The following is a 16564-nucleotide window of genomic DNA, read 5'->3' on the forward strand; positions in this document are numbered from 1 at the left end:
ATCAACAACGGGTTCCGAAAGGCTGGACTGCTGCGTGATGAAGAGGAGGACGCCGCCAGCTGAGGGCCTTCAGAGGCTGTTCGATTCCGACAGTGACGAAGAGGAGTTCGTTGGTTTTGAGAGCGACAACGAAGGAGAGAGGAGAGTGGCTGACGAAGCCACCCTGAGCCTGTTCGTTTCCGACACTGAAGATGAGGACTTTGGTGGTTTTAGTACGCAGGAAGAAGACGAAGATGAGGATTAATGACTTGACTTTTCTGGTTACAGCCGTGTACTGCACCTTAGCCTAAAAGATGAAGACGAGGATTAATGACTTTTCTGGTAGGCTGATTACCGTATATTTTAAGCAGCCGTGTTACTGCAACTTTAGGCTTACGCGCTTACTGTCGTGTTACAGGCACTTTATTTTGCACTTTAAAAAAAACACATTTAATTTAGCCATTGATATTGCCTCGTCAAGCGCTGTAAGCTTTGTTTTTTGTTATGGTACTACTGTAGGCTATAATGTAGATCAGTGGTTTTCAACCTTTTTCATGCCAAGGACCCCTAAATTTACACAGCACAGTACATGTTCTGTAGCTACTATTGCACTAAATGGTAACACTTGAATACGTTATGCAAATATGCAACTTGTTTTGTTGAAATGTTAATAAATGGGAGCTTCCCCAAACAGCCATCTCTTTTCCGACAATCCCCTCTGTGCACGAACCCTTACAAATGGTAATTAAACATCAAAACACCCGCGGCTTATAGACCGGTGCGGCTTATATAAGAAAAAAATAGTCAACTTTGAAGGTGCGGCTTATAGACCGGTGCGCCTTATAGTCCGGAATTTACGGTAATAAAGTAGTGACACATTCAGCGGGAAACTAACTATAATTAAGACATGTGCCAACTTTGACAACGTTTGGTCCAGTATTTTAAGAGCAAACTTCAATAGGAATAGGCTTTGAGTTCTGAGGAGCCGAAAGGGTACAGGGGGGGTAGGGGAGTAATTGTCTTGAAATCCCATAGTCTTTGGGGACAACCTGACGTCAGGTTGTACCAAATATCCCATTCATTTGAGAAGAAAAAAAAAAGCAGTGTTCGACCTTTAGAGGGCGCTTATGCCAGATATGCTGCTGAAAAATGATACAAATGGTCAAATGGCAACAGTTTGGTGTCAAATGTGGAAATTCTGACCAGAATTCTTCACACATCACCCCCAAAGTCATATATATTGGTTAAAAGCTGAAAAAAAGTGTTTTGGAGGTAAGTTCTCCTTTAAGCAGAAAGTCAGTTTGGCATGTTTACCCTGTGCTTCTCCAGTAGCAGCAGCAGGTGGCTGCTGGTCGCTGTCAGTGGCGGGCGAGGCGTAGCCGGCAGAGAGAAGAAGCTCGGCCACATTAGCCTGAGGGTCACTGCCCTCATCCAGCATGGCCACCAAAGCCTTGTCCTCACGCCCTCCCAGGATCTCCACGCGCAGAATGCGGTTGGAAACCCTCCCCTGCAGAGCCAGCAGGCACTCCTCTGACCAGGACTCCCCAACTGGCTCACCGCACAATAGGAGAAACCCCCCGCTCTGGGGTAACACAATGCGAGATTTCTCCACGTCATTCCCTCGTACAACTAGCGATAAACCGTGCAATGAAATCCGTTTTTAATTTGCGTTTTGGGGCTTTTCGTGATTCTTGTTAAAAGTTACTGCAGCGCAGGGCAGTGTCAGACCTCCATGTGAAGAGCTCGGCCCGCGCGTCCCCGCTGCCTGAGCACACAGCAGCTCGTGCTCGCGCTCTAAAAGGCAGGGTGCCTACGAGCTGCTGCCTGGCTGGCAGAAAGGGCTCCAGACTCGGTGTGATAATCCTCTAACAGCATTTGAGCTTATTCAGGTAAGATATTTATAATGTAATGACACATTCAGCGATAAACTGTCTACAATGAAGACATATGTCAAATATGACAACGTGGTGTTCAGTATTTTAAGAGCACAGGAGCTACTTGCTTGATCAAACGGTCAAACCCAATCCGCGCAGCAAAACACACACGAGTCAACGTGGAGGAGCACACACACACACAGACACACCGAGAGAGCCCAGCTGCTGCTGCGCGCGCCCCCGGAGCTTGGAGCTAGTGCATGAGGTTTACAGTACGACTCTCTCCCGCCCGCTCCCGCCTGCCTGGGCTGGAGACAGCTGCTTCCAACTCGGACTGATAATATATACATCATCATTCGAGCTTATCCAGGTAAGATATTACCGTAAATTCCGGACTATAAGCCGCGGCTTTTTTCCCGTTTTTTGGCCTTTTTTGGCCCCTGCGGCTTATATAACGGTGCGTCTTATCTATGGATTTTTTCAGCAAACGGCCACTCGGGAACCTCCAAAATCTATGGATGTTGGTATGAGGCAGAACGAGAGCAAGACAGACATTACGAGAGCGAGACCCTGATTGGATGATGTTGCAAAAAATGTGTCTCGCGACCTGATTGGAGCACTGTGCCACTACGCTCTCTCAGCCACTACGGTAAAACACCCTCCCTCCTCCCTCGCTCCGGGGGGAAAAAGGCAGCGATTGAGCCTGAAAGACAGTCTGAATGAAATTGAATGTAACATTCCCAATTCTATGTATTACATTCTAAAAAACTAACAGCAACATTTTGGAAGGCTAAGCCACACAACTAGCTCGTTGTAATCTAACATCATGCTTCAAAAGATGGAGAACTGGCTGTGTTACGACGATGGCGGCGAGAAGAAGAAGGAAAGAAGGAAATCGAGCAGCAGCACGTAACCTTGGCATCAGGGTGTTGACACAGAGAGCAGACGGCCGAGGTGCCGTTCAGATCCGACTGAAGGCTCAAGTTTGCCAGTGGATCCTGACAGCGTGGAGGAGTGTCAAAACATCCACGATCAACAACGGGTTCCGAAAGGCTGGACTGCTGCGTGATGAAGAGGAGGACGCCGCCAGCTGAGGGCCTTCAGAGGCTGTTCGATTCCGACAGTGACGAAGAGGAGTTCGTTGGTTTTGAGAGCGACAACGAAGGAGAGAGGAGAGTGGCTGACGAAGCCACCCTGAGCCTGTTCGTTTCCGACACTGAAGATGAGGACTTTGGTGGTTTTAGTACGCAGGAAGAAGACGAAGATGAGGATTAATGACTTGACTTTTCTGGTTACAGCCGTGTACTGCACCTTAGCCTAAAAGATGAAGACGAGGATTAATGACTTTTCTGGTAGGCTGATTACCGTATATTTTAAGCAGCCGTGTTACTGCAACTTTAGGCTTACGCGCTTACTGTCGTGTTACAGGCACTTTATTTTGCACTTTAAAAAAAACACATTTAATTTAGCCATTGATATTGCCTCGTCAAGCGCTGTAAGCTTTGTTTTTTGTTATGGTACTACTGTAGGCTATAATGTAGATCAGTGGTTTTCAACCTTTTTCATGCCAAGGACCCCTAAATTTACACAGCACAGTACATGTTCTGTAGCTACTATTGCACTAAATGGTAACACTTGAATACGTTATGCAAATATGCAACTTGTTTTGTTGAAATGTTAATAAATGGGAGCTTCCCCAAACAGCCATCTCTTTTCCGACAATCCCCTCTGTGCACGAACCCTTACATATGGTAATTAAACATCAAAACACCCGCGGCTTATAGACCGGTGCGGCTTATATAAGAAAAAAATAGTCAACTTTGAAGGTGCGGCTTATAGACCGGTGCGCCTTATAGTCCGGAATTTACGGTAATAAAGTAGTGACACATTCAGCGGGAAACTAACTATAATTAAGACATGTGCCAACTTTGACAACGTTTGGTCCAGTATTTTAAGAGCAAACTTCAATAGGAATAGGCTTTGAGTTCTGAGGAGCCGAAAGGGTACAGGGGGGGTAGGGGAGTAATTGTCTTGAAATCCCATAGTCTTTGGGGACAACCTGACGTCAGGTTGTACCAAATATCCCATTCATTTGAGAAGAAAAAAAAAAGCAGTGTTCGACCTTTAGAGGGCGCTTATGCCAGATATGCTGCTGAAAAATGATACAAATGGTCAAATGGCAACAGTTTGGTGTCAAATGTGGAAATTCTGACCAGAATTCTTCACACATCACCCCCAAAGTCATATATATTGGTTAAAAGCTGAAAAAAAGTGTTTTGGAGGTAAGTTCTCCTTTAAGCAGAAAGTCAGTTTGGCATGTTTACCCTGTGCTTCTCCAGTAGCAGCAGCAGGTGGCTGCTGGTCGCTGTCAGTGGCGGGCGAGGCGTAGCCGGCAGAGAGAAGAAGCTCGGCCACATTAGCCTGAGGGTCACTGCCCTCATCCAGCATGGCCACCAAAGCCTTGTCCTCACGCCCTCCCAGGATCTCCACGCGCAGAATGCGGTTGGAAACCCTCCCCTGCAGAGCCAGCAGGCACTCCTCTGACCAGGACTCCCCAACTGGCTGCACACCTGGAAAGGGCCCCACGGAGGGGACAGAGGGGGAATCACTGTGAGCACGTGTGTGAGACAGAGTGTGAGTGTTTGAAACACACACACACACACACGCGCGCGCACACACAGAGCACACAGAAAGGGTCTTTTGCTGTTACAATCTATAGCTCCAATGATCTCATAAAGGGAGACTCAAACGTAAACAGTTTCCACCATCTGAGTATATTAAGTCAGTTTTAATCAACTTAGGCAGGAGTTTAAAGCAGATACAGTAATGCAAGGAAAGCTAAAGTTCAGACGTTCAGGAGAAAATGATACTACAGTACTCTCCAATACAACCTCTAACCATTAAATTATACTACAGTACTGTCCAATACAACCTCTAACCATTAAATTATACTACAGTACTGTCCAATACAACCTCTAACCATTAAATTATACTACAGTACTGTCCAATACAACCTCTAACCATTACATTATACTACACTACTGTCCAATACAACCTCTAACCATTGAAAGGACATTGAAAGGACAGTAATGGGGATATTACCTGCAAGAGCACAGGGGAAGGTCTGCATGGGCAGGGCCAGCAGAGGGCCACTCAGGGGCCGTAGGCGACTGAGCTCCACCTCCTCAGAGTTTCCAAAATCAATGTAGCCGACACAAACACGTTCCTCTGAGGAATAGGCCAGCACTTTAGCTCTGTACCACTGGTTGTCCTCTGGAAGAAATACACAGGTCAGAGGTCAGCATAGATTCATGAAGCAGGTCTGCTGTAAGCCTCTAGTGCAGTGCTTCACAACCAAGTAGTGTCGCCTGACATTTCCAATTTTATTTATTTTTTGCACCACAACACACGTTAGAGGATTAGGGCCAGACGTGAAAAGTGTATTTGAGTTCTGCGTTTGAGTCAGAATTGTGAGTGACACAGCTCGGCTGCTGCGTGGCCTCGCCTGCTCTACTGGCATTGCTCAACTTTGCATCACTGATGACATCACTCAGAATCCCTTTTATTGTCACAATATACAAATTACATTAAAGAGGAATTTGTCTTAGTGTTTGAATGCAGTGTAAGTGCCATCTCAATGTTCAGAGATAAAGAAGTAAGAAAAATGATTAAAGGACAACAAAAGTTGTCGGCCCGAGCCCGTCGGGCTTGGTCGGGTCTCATCGGGCTCAGACTGAACCTCAGAATTCTAAGCTGTGTATGTGCATGTGTGTGTGTGTGTGTGTGTGTGTGTGTGTGCGTGTGTGTGTGTGTGCATGTGTGTGTGTGTGTGTGTGTGTGTGTGTGTGTGTGTGTGTGTGTGTGTGTGTGTGTGCATGTGTAGCATGGCAGAGAAGGAGAATACAAAGAGTATCAATCTAGTTTACTGGAAGGACAGTTTCCTTTTTCTTTTCTTTTTTTGCACAGCCCGAGCCCGACCCGACCAATTATCATAAATTGTCAGCCCCGCCCAAGCCCGTCAGGCTGGGTCGGTTCCCGTCGAGCTCGGGCTGAAAAGGAGAACTCTAGAGTGGGGTGAATTTCTCCCTCGCACCGGTGCTACGGTAAAAGCGGTGACCTCGGGCATGTTTGGCCGGAAAGGGAAACCAAATCATTATGGGGTTCATAGTTGAGTGCAACACCGGCCAGTATCCGCCATCAAAGATATTTATTCGGTTCAGGAGGACCTGTGAAGATGACTTCATTTACAAAAATAAGTTTTTCTCATCTTTTTGGGGACAGACAGATGTTTTCAGTGAACACTACCTAGTGAACACTACCAGTGAACACTACCTACATTCAAGTGTCAATAACTAAAGAACGGATGAAGGTAGAATCAAACTTTTTTTCTTTGAAAGTAGATGATCCCTTCTTTCTTTTAAGATATTCAGTGTTTACAAAAAGAATCCTGTGAGTCTTGGAAAATGAGTGAAAATGATCAGAAACCCTGACGCTGGCTGGCGACTTCTCCTTTGAAACTGGCAGGGAATGAGTTAATACAGCATTGATGCCTTTCATAAAGATTTGATATTCCCTAATATTACAGAGATATTTGCATGATTTAGATTCAATTGAAATGTCCCCCACAAATATATACGTAACAATAGCCAGTTTAGCCAGTGACATTGTGTAACATACCATATTCTCGACACAAGTAGTGGGTTACTGTGGTGTCTCTTACATGTCTGTTGCAGCGGGACAAAGACACACAGCCATATGATATATCTAAATGTGTTGTACCCGAGAACTGAGCACAGCAAACAGTGCCAGGTGCTGGTCTGAAGTTCTGGCTGGTTTGGACCTGACAGCAGTGCTCCCTCAACTTCTGCTGCAGCTCCTGGATCACACCTGCAAACCACAAGCTCTTCAAAATGTAGTCCTCAAGTCCAGTCAGGATCACAAATTAAACTGTGAGGTCGCTTTCACATATAAGCCGTTTGGTCCGCTTTAAACGCGCGCCAGAGTTTGTTTCCTTGGATATTCCACCTCATATGGGGGTGGTGTGAAAGCTCAAATGAACTCTGGTGCGGAACAAACAAGTGAACTCTGGTCCGCTTGAAAACGAAGGTCTCGGTTCGCTTCCAAGTGAACCCTGGCGCGGTTCATTTGTGGTGTGAAAGCAAACCGAACTAAACACAATAGCAAATATAGGAAGCGCCAGTGCATGAGTAGAAGGCGGTAGGAGGAAGCAAAACAAACACTGCAGTGTACATGTGTGCACTGCTGCTCATATTGGGCATTCTTGTAAAATATTGATTTGATAGTAACACCAAAGTAAAACCAGAAATCCCAATATTGCAGGTGGTGTTGCACCATATGGGTTGTGTTTCATGGATTCACTTGTGTTGTTCAGTCAGCCCCTCAGTCAGGCAAGAAGCCAGCTGAAGAGAGGAGAGATTTCCCTTCTCTATTCTGTCCAATAGACGAGTGGCGGTTTCGACCACGTGACATTGTTCAGAAAGTTTGGTGCGTTTTACAAATTGCATGTGTGAAAGTGAACCAGACCAAATGAAAAATGCAACACAACTTCACCCCCCCCCCATCGCACAGAGTCCACCAACTTATATGTGAAAGCGACCTTATATTAACTGTGCAAAAACAGTTATTATTAATATGATCCAATTTGAAGGTGCACGATGCGCTCCGGTTGAGAGGTTTAGCTACTCACTGGCATTCTCCACCTTCTGGCAGATGATGTCATGAGGTGACTGGAGGTGGGTGACCACCACAGAGAAGGAGTCACCCAGTGCCTGGGTCAGCGGCTCCGGTGGCTGGGCCCACGCATTGTTGTCCTTCCCATTGTTGAGGCGCTTGAAGTTTTCCAACGAGGCACTCTCCAAGGCATCTGCAAACATTTCCCAAATTCATTCCCTCACTATTATGAAAAAAAATGATGTGCCTCAAGAACAGTCATCCAAATTGCTCATCACCTCTTCACGTTGGCGTGTGAAGTGGGGCTGCATAATTAATCATGTATAATCAGATTCACATAATGCCATTTTAATTTTCCACAATCGTACAAGTCACGTGCTCCCATTAATGCACTGTAATCAATCACATCAAGAGGGCAGCACACAGTGTTATTTGTCTCCTTTCTGTGTGACTTGAGCATGTGAATAACTAGAACGACCGCACCGCCGATATATGCCTCCGACAACAAGGGAGCAGTCGACATCCAAGTCTGTCCAGACTTTGAAGTTTGAGCCAAATGTGAAGAAATTCCGTCAAGGTGTTACGGAGATATGGCGTTACCGAGCTTGAAAATGGCGTTCGCGAGGTCACCGTGACCTTGACCTTTGACCACCAAAATGTAATCAGTTCATCTTTGAGTCCAAGTGGACGTTTGAGGCAAATTAGATTAAATTCTGTCAAGGTTTTCCTGAGATATCACGCTAACGAGCATGAAACGAGCGGTCGTGATGTCACAGTAACCTTGAACTTTGACCACCAAAATCTAATCAGTTCATCCTTGAGTCCAAGTGGACTTGAGGCAAATTGGAAGAAATTCCGTCAAGGCGTTCTTAAGATATCACATTAACGAGCTTGAAAATAGCATTTGTGAGGTCACAGTGACCTTACACTTTGTCCTTTGACTACCAAAATCGAATCAGTTCATCCTTGAGTCCAAGTCGACGTTTGAGGCAAATTTGATTAAATTCTGTCAAGGCGTTCTTCAGATATCACGTTAACGAACATCGGAAGACCCGAATCCATAATGCTATGGCCGGTGGAGGCATAACAAAAACAGAGCTAACTAAGTAAATGCAGCATAGAATATATAGCATAGTAGCATATGCCAACTTTGTCTTAGACTTTGCTCCGTTGCTACACCTTAAAGTAATATGACCAACATTAAAGCTGCATTCAGCGATGTTTTTGTGTTAAATGGCTCTATATTCTGACAGCAATCACTGAAATAGTTCGTTTGGTCAGTGACTTGAAACCCCCAACACCCCACTGTCTTCTTATCTCTCTCATGTACTCCTGCAGGCAGGGCGGACGTATCTCCACAACCGTAACTCATGGAGACTCGCAGTTGGCAGGTGGCATTGGATTTGTGGTGAAAAAATACATATAGTCCTTTATTGCCATCGCGATTGGACCTTCCGTTTCTCAGAAAATTTCAACTTTCCTCTGATTGGATAAAAATTGGCGCCGACCTACAAACTATCCAATCAGAGAAAAGTTGACTTTTTCTTGGAAACGGAAGGTCAGATCGAGTTACGGTTGCTATTTATGGTTATGGCTCTATATTACTGTCAGAATATAGAGCCATTTAACACTTATTTGAACACAAAAACATGGCTAAATGCAGCTTTAAACAGAATGAACAAGATTATCTTCTTTTTTCCCCCGTAAGCATGCAGCCCTGGGGCCGGTTGCACCAACTGGTCTTAACTATGCCTGGTCGTAACTCCTACGTCGGTCTTAGTTAAGACCATGGATTTACGCCTGTTGCGCCAACACGGCTTACGTCTGGTCTTAACTATGCCTATGCTGGTCGTAGCAATGCGCGTCCATGTGAATTGCCAGGGAATGCCCCCTGATTGGATGATGTTGCAGAAAATGTGCCTCGCGACCTGCTTGGAGCACTGTGCCACTACGCTCTCTCAGCCACTACTGTAAAACACCCTCCCTCCTCTCACCCTCCCTCGCTCCGGGGGAGAAATGGCGGCGATTGAGCCAGAAAGACAGTCTGAATGAAATTGAATGTAACGTTCCCAATTCTATGTATTACATTCTAAAAAATTAACGGCAACATTTTGGAAGGCTAAGCCACACAACTAGTTAGTTATAATCTAACGTCGTGCTTTCGAAGACGGCGAACTGGCGGTGTTACGACGATGACGGTCAAAAAGGTCTCCGCGGAGATCTCTGTTACAGGCAGGCTCTACGCCTCCTCCTGACCAGGCGTAGGAGTTACGCCTGGTCGTAGTGAAAATAAGGCTTAAGCTGTCTTGGTGCAACCGGCGTAGCTGTTAGGTCGTAAAGTTACGACCAACTTAGCTTAAGACCAGTGTAAGACCAGTTGGTGCAACCGGCCCCTGGTGTGCAAACATTTGCTAATGTGACTATGTGCTTAATGTGAGCATGTGATTAATGTGAGCATGTGATTAACCCATTGATAAATGATGCAGCATTTGTGTGTGTATCCCTTTAAGACTGCGAACCGCGTGACGCGGTTCGCAGTCTTAAAGGGATACACACACAAATGAGGGATATACACGCAAATGCTGCATCAGGTATCAATGGGTTAATGTGAGCATGTGATTAATATGAGCATGTGATTAATGTGAGCATGTGATTAATATGAGCATGTGATTAATGTGAGCATGTGATTAATATGAGCATGTGATTAATGTGAGCATGTGATTAATGTGAGCATGTGATTAATGTGAGCATGTGATTAATGTGAGCATGTGATTAATATGAGCATGTGATTAATGTGAGCATGTGATTAATGTGAGCATGTGATTAATGTCAGCATGTGCTTATGAAGTTGGCTCACTTATATCTTGCTCAGTCCGTTTGACATTGGTTGCTTCCTTGGCTGCATAACCGTGATCAATGAGGAATGTGCTCAGCTGCTTGCCTAAAAAAAAGAGGGAGGGTGGAGGAGGAGGAGGTGGGAAGTAGTAACAGTTAGTTGAATATTGAAATAGTTTTTCAGGAAATCACCAACTTTTTCCACATTCACATGACGTACTGTAACCTGAGCCTGTATTACTTACCCATGGAGGAGAGCAGGATATCCACAGCATGGATGCGGCCGTGCTCCAGTATGTCCACCATACTAACCGTCACACTCTTGCCGACCAGCACCTGTCTCACCGCGATACAGCCCTCGCCTGACCACTTGTCACTCACCGGCACCACGCCAGCCACACAGCACTCCAACGCCTGGAGGACATAGATGGAAGTGCTAGCTAGCGTCATTATGCCAGAAGCTACAGATTTTAAATGTTTAACTCACTGGTATTTGTTGAAGATGCATCATGCTCGGAGGCAGGAGATTGAGCGTTATGGATTTTTATCAGTGTAAAAAAAAAAAATCAAAGGGCAAAATAATAATAATTTGACACCCTCAAAGTTCCCAATGGAAGCTTGAGGTAGACAGGAAAAAACCTCCACGCCATCATGTGAACGGTGTTAAGTGCAACTCACACAGGGAGGGACGAGCTGGATGTTGGCAGCCAGGGGCTTGATCCTCTCCATGGGGGCATCCTCCTCATTGCCAAAGTCAATGTAGAGGATGTTGGCGGTCTTCTGGTCAGCAGCAACTGATTGAACCAGACCTCGGTACCAGTTCTACACACAGAAAAGGGTAGAGAAAGAGACAGCCTGAGTGTAAGAGAGCAAAGCCAGCGAGTGACAGCCTGGCTGACTGAGCCAATGTGCATACTAGTAATAGACAGAGTATCTTGTCAGATTGCTGGCCATGGCCTCTGCTCACCAAATCACGGGAGAACTGAACGGCGCAGACCTCCTCCAGGTTTGGCGTGTATGCAGTCACTGAGGAGCAGCCACTGTAGGTCTTCTGCAGGTCCATGCTGATGCTCTGCAGTGTCTCCAACAGCTCAGGGCTCTCGACAAGAAGGAAGAACCTGCCAGGACTGTGGAGCTCTACCACAGATGCCTGGGGAGGCCGGGGGGAGAGAACACACACAAAATATACACAACTATAACAAATAGACTTTGCTGGTTGATATTTCATTCCGAGATTAATTGAAACAGTTTAGAGTGGAAGTAAACTGGGCTCAGATTACCTGGATGTCTGTTCCTTTAGTGAATTTATTCATCTCCAAGTCCTTCAGATAGACCCTCTGGAGGCCGGACGCATCACTGTGGTTCACCTGCTACAGTGAGATACACATCTTTCATATATGTTTGTTTCAGAGTATATGAAACATACCTGAGCATATAAACTGACGTACGTACAAGCCAGGTGGTACAAATCTTGACAACACGGTACCAAGTACAGCCCTTGTACTTTAACAGAGCTTGAAGCTTTTTTTTTTCTTAAGGAAACCACCAGTCCCAAATAATGGCATTACCTTTGGCTCTAGCAGGCTTGTTCCGTCTCCCATCACTGGCGAAGCTGTGGTTTCCCTTTAGGTTAAGAGAAGTGTGTGAGTGCACTTTTTTGGTGAAAGCACAAAATGAGGAATAATAAATGTAACAACAGAAAATCCCTGGTCTTCAGGACCGCACCAACTTACTTGACAGGATCTGCAGCGGTGGGTGTGCACACGTGTCTGTGTAGTCTGCAGCACACACATCGGAAATTCCCTGTCAGACAATACTGGTCATTTAGAAATTGCTTACAGAAACAAATGTAAATTTGAAAGTAACAAGAGGCACGCAAACCGATCCATTTCAGAAATCAGTTTGGCCAACGACCAATGTTATCTCTGCTAATGAACTAGCGCGCTAGTGCTTTTTAGATAATTGGTGGGTGTGCTTTAGATTGGGGCAGAGCAACAGCAGATCTACAAATGCTCGCACGTCCAATCTCAACACAATCTAGTATCTCATTAGGGCTCATCCTGTCCATCACACACACACACACACACACACCAGAGTTCTTAGCACTTAATAATGAGCCAGAGTAAGGGAAACACATGCCATGGAGGGGGTTAATCAGTGAAATCACCTGGTCTAGTTCTGAATTGTAATAAAAACCTGGACTTCACACTCCATGGCACATGCATGACTATCTTTGTGATGGCCAATCACACCATACGACGACTGATCTTTCCTGGACTGCAGGAGTCTTGAACATTCTGAAAAAATGGGTTCCTGAAAATCGTTTTGTTGTTATTTTTAGGACGATGATGACATTTACCTTGCGTTCCAGAGTAGTTGCAAGATTTGCCAGGGACTGGGAGTGGTGTAGGCATGGATCCCATCAACTGAGAAGATGACAGAATAAAACTTGATACAAACGTGGCACCGAAGAGAGAGACTTTCTGAGGAGAACTGAGGAGGACATTGTGATTGATTTTGTCCAATTTAAAGCATTGTAAACATAAGTTTGATACATACTAAAGATGTATCCTTGCCGATCAACGAATGTGTATCACCTGCAAAGAAGAAAATATATTTATTTCAGGTCAAATTATGTCACTTAAAAAATGTAACGCCTTATGCCTACCCCACACTACAGGATTTTCAAATCCTTGAAGATTATAAAAATCTTGAGAGCCCACACACTACAGGACAGAGAGAGCCGATTTTTTAACATTTCAATCTTGGGACACACACACAATCGCGTCTGTTCAAACGCAACCCCACACACTAGAAGATTATGCCGAAGATTCACCTTGGAAGCAGGGCTGACGTTAACTTTTAAAATGCCTATTCAGTGTGCGCACCGGGTGTAGTAGTAGTAATAATGATAATAATAATAATAATACATTTGTGTCATTTCGTTTTCTAAACAAATCTTATTTTTTGTTTTTATAATGCATTTGCACTGAAAGGATTTGTTTAACTAATATTTGCGCGGACAGCCGCGTCCATTCGGGGTGTAGGCCTACTGTGCACGGCCAGGCGAAAACCGTCTGCACAGGTGCCTTGTGGAGGGGCGCGTCTGCTGATTTGACTCACTTTTCCGTGCGGACACTCGCCGATGCGGGAAGCATATGAGACCTAAGCGCTTGTTGTAGGCTACATGCTTTGCAGTATAGCATTAGTTTTCCGTCCCGTTCAAAGACGCACGGGTATTTCACCTCGATGACAATTTCCTCGTTCTTTGTTTCTGTGCGGGGCTGCGGGCGGACCAGATTATTTTGCGAAAAACTGTAATGGAAACGCAGCTACTACTGGCTCTCTGCTCAAGATGCAATCGCCTGTCGGGTTGTAAATATCTAACATGTTAGATATGCCCGATTCACAATCGGGAAGAGGCAGTCTTCCCGATTGTGAATCTTTGAACCCCACACACTACAGGATCATTTGGGAAGATTATCTGCCCGACGAGGCTCAAATCGGGAGCACCCCCGAGAAAATCGGGAGGGGGGAATCTTGGCCATAATCTTGCAAATTATCCTGTAGTGTGGGGTAGGCATTAGTGTATAAATGTTTTTTTTTTTTTTGTGTTCTTTCTTTCTACATGTCTGGTGGGGTGGGGTGGGGTGGGGTGGGGTGGGGTGGGGTGGGGTGGGGGGTTCAGGGGATTTGATACAGTTTGATATAAATGTTTGTATTACGAAATGGAAAACCTTGAATAAAAAAAACCTTGGTTTAAATTTTTTTTATGTCACTTAGTAGTTGACAGGTGGCTGGTGGAGCAGATTATCTGGGAGTTCACTTCAAGGTCCAGCATATCTCCATAGTGTCATTCCTCCCCACAAATAGGTTAGATGATGCTTTGGCGCAGACTTATGACAACAAAAACATGCACCAGTGCACACTGGCCATCAAGGCCATTACCATCCACTGATTCTTTAAAAGGGATGCGGCAACATTTTGGGAGATTCTATTCATTTATTAATTGCCATATTATTGATACAGTGCACTCCTCTTATAGTGATCACCTTGGGACGGGGGACAAATTGATCACTATAAGCGGATGATCATTATAACAGATGTTTCTCTTCTTCTTTATTTCTCATGCAGATTACCATCTAATAGACTACATGCACAACTCCTTTACTTCCTGAAATTAGTCCAGCTTCTTTATTTCCTGTCCTACACTATTGGATGAACTGATTAATCAGGTGTGCCTGATCATTGTTGTGACTGCAGCACACCTGACATTAATCACTTCATCCAATAGTGATGACAGGAAATAAAGAAGCTGGACTAATTTCAGGAAGTAGTGGAGTTGTGCATGTAGCCCGTTGACATTTGTATATGCATTACATGAATACAGTACATATACAGTTAAGGAATGTTATTGACTTTACCAATTAACTGACATGGAAATTATCCTACCCGCCCCCCTATTATATGTCACTTTAAAGGACTGATTGTTTTCTGTTTGCTCCATCTTCTGCTATTGATTTCATTGCTGCGCTGCATAGCACTAAGTCACATTACTTATTTTGTAATATGCTTACTCACAATGGCTATTCAAATTAATCTTGATCTTTAAGTTTAATCATCCCAGACAAACATATTGAGGTTTGGGCATTGCAGTGGTGAAATTGCATTGCTGTATCTTAACGTTCGCTTGTGGTTTCTTCTCACGTTGATTAGTGACCAAGTCCACCTGATACATTTACACTCGGGAGTCGACAGGTGTAAAACGTTATTAGTTCGTTCAACTCTGGTTCAACAAAATACATAAAAAAAGCAGTGACAGACAGGCCATTATGACACTTGTGTGTGCAGGCCAAACTGACTAAACACTAAGTGTATCCTACAGACATGTCAAGACGCAAGAGTCGACTGAATTATGTCGGACCGAAATAACGTTACATATTAAATCGTTATCCTTAACTGTTTGGAGTTGCGTTCGTATAAATTGACAACATTAACAGAGAAGCATGTTCGATAAAGGAGGCATTGAAGCAGGTACGTTACCATGTGCCGAGTTAGCTACCGGAGTCGGCAGCAGTGCTGGGCGTGGGCCCCCAAAGCGTGCCGGGGGAGCCATGCGGACAGGCACACCGCCTACCACGGGCCCGGGCATGGAGGAAGGCCTCCTCAGAGGCGGGTTGGGTCGAACCATGGATGGGGAAAATGAACGATTCATGGCGGACGGTGGACGCTGATAAGACCGCTAAAATGACAAGAGATGTTAACGATACCAGCAGTAGCTAGCTAACCTACGTCAATGTTATGCTAGCCATTAGCTAATAACGCTACAAAATTAGCCTCCTCCTGCTGATGTTGGCTAAATAAAGGCAGAATTAAGAGAGCAAATTCAAATAAACTATGGGTCGCAACGAAAATACAACCAAATACAGATAAAAACTACTTTAAAATAATAACAATATTGACATTTTATGTATTCTTATTCTAGCTAATTGTACAGTATAGCAATTTTTTTACCATGATTTTTTTACCTGTGAATGTGTTGATGGCGTCGAGGTTATGATTTGCGCGTGCGCATTGCAATACGTTGTCAAAGGTCAAAGCAGAGCCATTGCGCAAGGGCGCGTCTAGGGGGCAGCAGAGGGTCGCAAAAGTTGCAAACCGAAAACATGACGAGGAAGGGAAGAACTAAGGCAAACATAAATGCAACACATGAAGATAATGTTTTAGCCAACATTATTTTATATGCATACAGTAGTGATGCTTGAAAACAGTGTGGATAATGGTTTGTTCAACCTGGACCTTGTGTTCTAAATGTATCAATTAATTCCCACGTAATTCACTACTAGAGCTTTCTCCTGTTGAACCTCTACAAGCAAACAGTACAAACACAACAGTTGAATAAAAAAGTGAACATTTCCTTTCAATACAACAACACCCATACAGCAGTGGGACCTGCCTAAATGCCATGCTCAGTGGCACCCTGGCTCGGGTCTGTGCCCCACCTTACTGCCCGCAGCTCTTTGGTGGCCAAAGAGCACTTGTGTTGTGCTGCCATGACCAGCCAGGCGCAGTCCCACCTCCACACCGACGTCCAGCTACTCACTGCTCACAACAACAAGTACACCTCCACATTTCCCATTTTCTCCCCACCCTCGCCCTAATCCGGGCCCGTATCCTACTCCCTC

At 44.9% G+C, this 16564-nt stretch overlaps 1 protein-coding gene across 1 annotated transcript in view; it reads right to left on the reverse strand.

The window, feature by feature from the left end:
- LOC310771155 (tudor domain-containing protein 1-like) overlaps window positions 1–15594 on the reverse strand; it is a gene marked incomplete at both ends in the record, with an annotated part of 63276 nt that extends 47682 nt beyond the window's left edge. The window contains 11 exons of the mRNA XM_083663818.1: window positions 1294–1527; window positions 4178–4423; window positions 4956–5126; window positions 6633–6740; window positions 7561–7737; window positions 10402–10485; window positions 10625–10793; window positions 11058–11201; window positions 11347–11529; window positions 11660–11749; window positions 15442–15594. Of these exons, the coding sequence (XP_083519944.1) occupies window positions 1294–1527; window positions 4178–4423; window positions 4956–5126; window positions 6633–6740; window positions 7561–7737; window positions 10402–10485; window positions 10625–10793; window positions 11058–11201; window positions 11347–11529; window positions 11660–11749; window positions 15442–15594 (1759 nt within the window). The remainder of the gene's footprint in view (window positions 1–1293; window positions 1528–4177; window positions 4424–4955; window positions 5127–6632; window positions 6741–7560; window positions 7738–10401; window positions 10486–10624; window positions 10794–11057; window positions 11202–11346; window positions 11530–11659; window positions 11750–15441) is intronic.
- Window positions 15595–16564: the final 970 nt, after the last annotated feature.

This window comes from Poromitra crassiceps (genome assembly GCF_964638095.1).
Source record: "Poromitra crassiceps genome assembly, contig: HAP1_SCAFFOLD_381, whole genome shotgun sequence".
In the NCBI taxonomy this organism is placed as follows: domain Eukaryota; kingdom Metazoa; phylum Chordata; class Actinopteri; order Beryciformes; family Melamphaidae; genus Poromitra; species Poromitra crassiceps.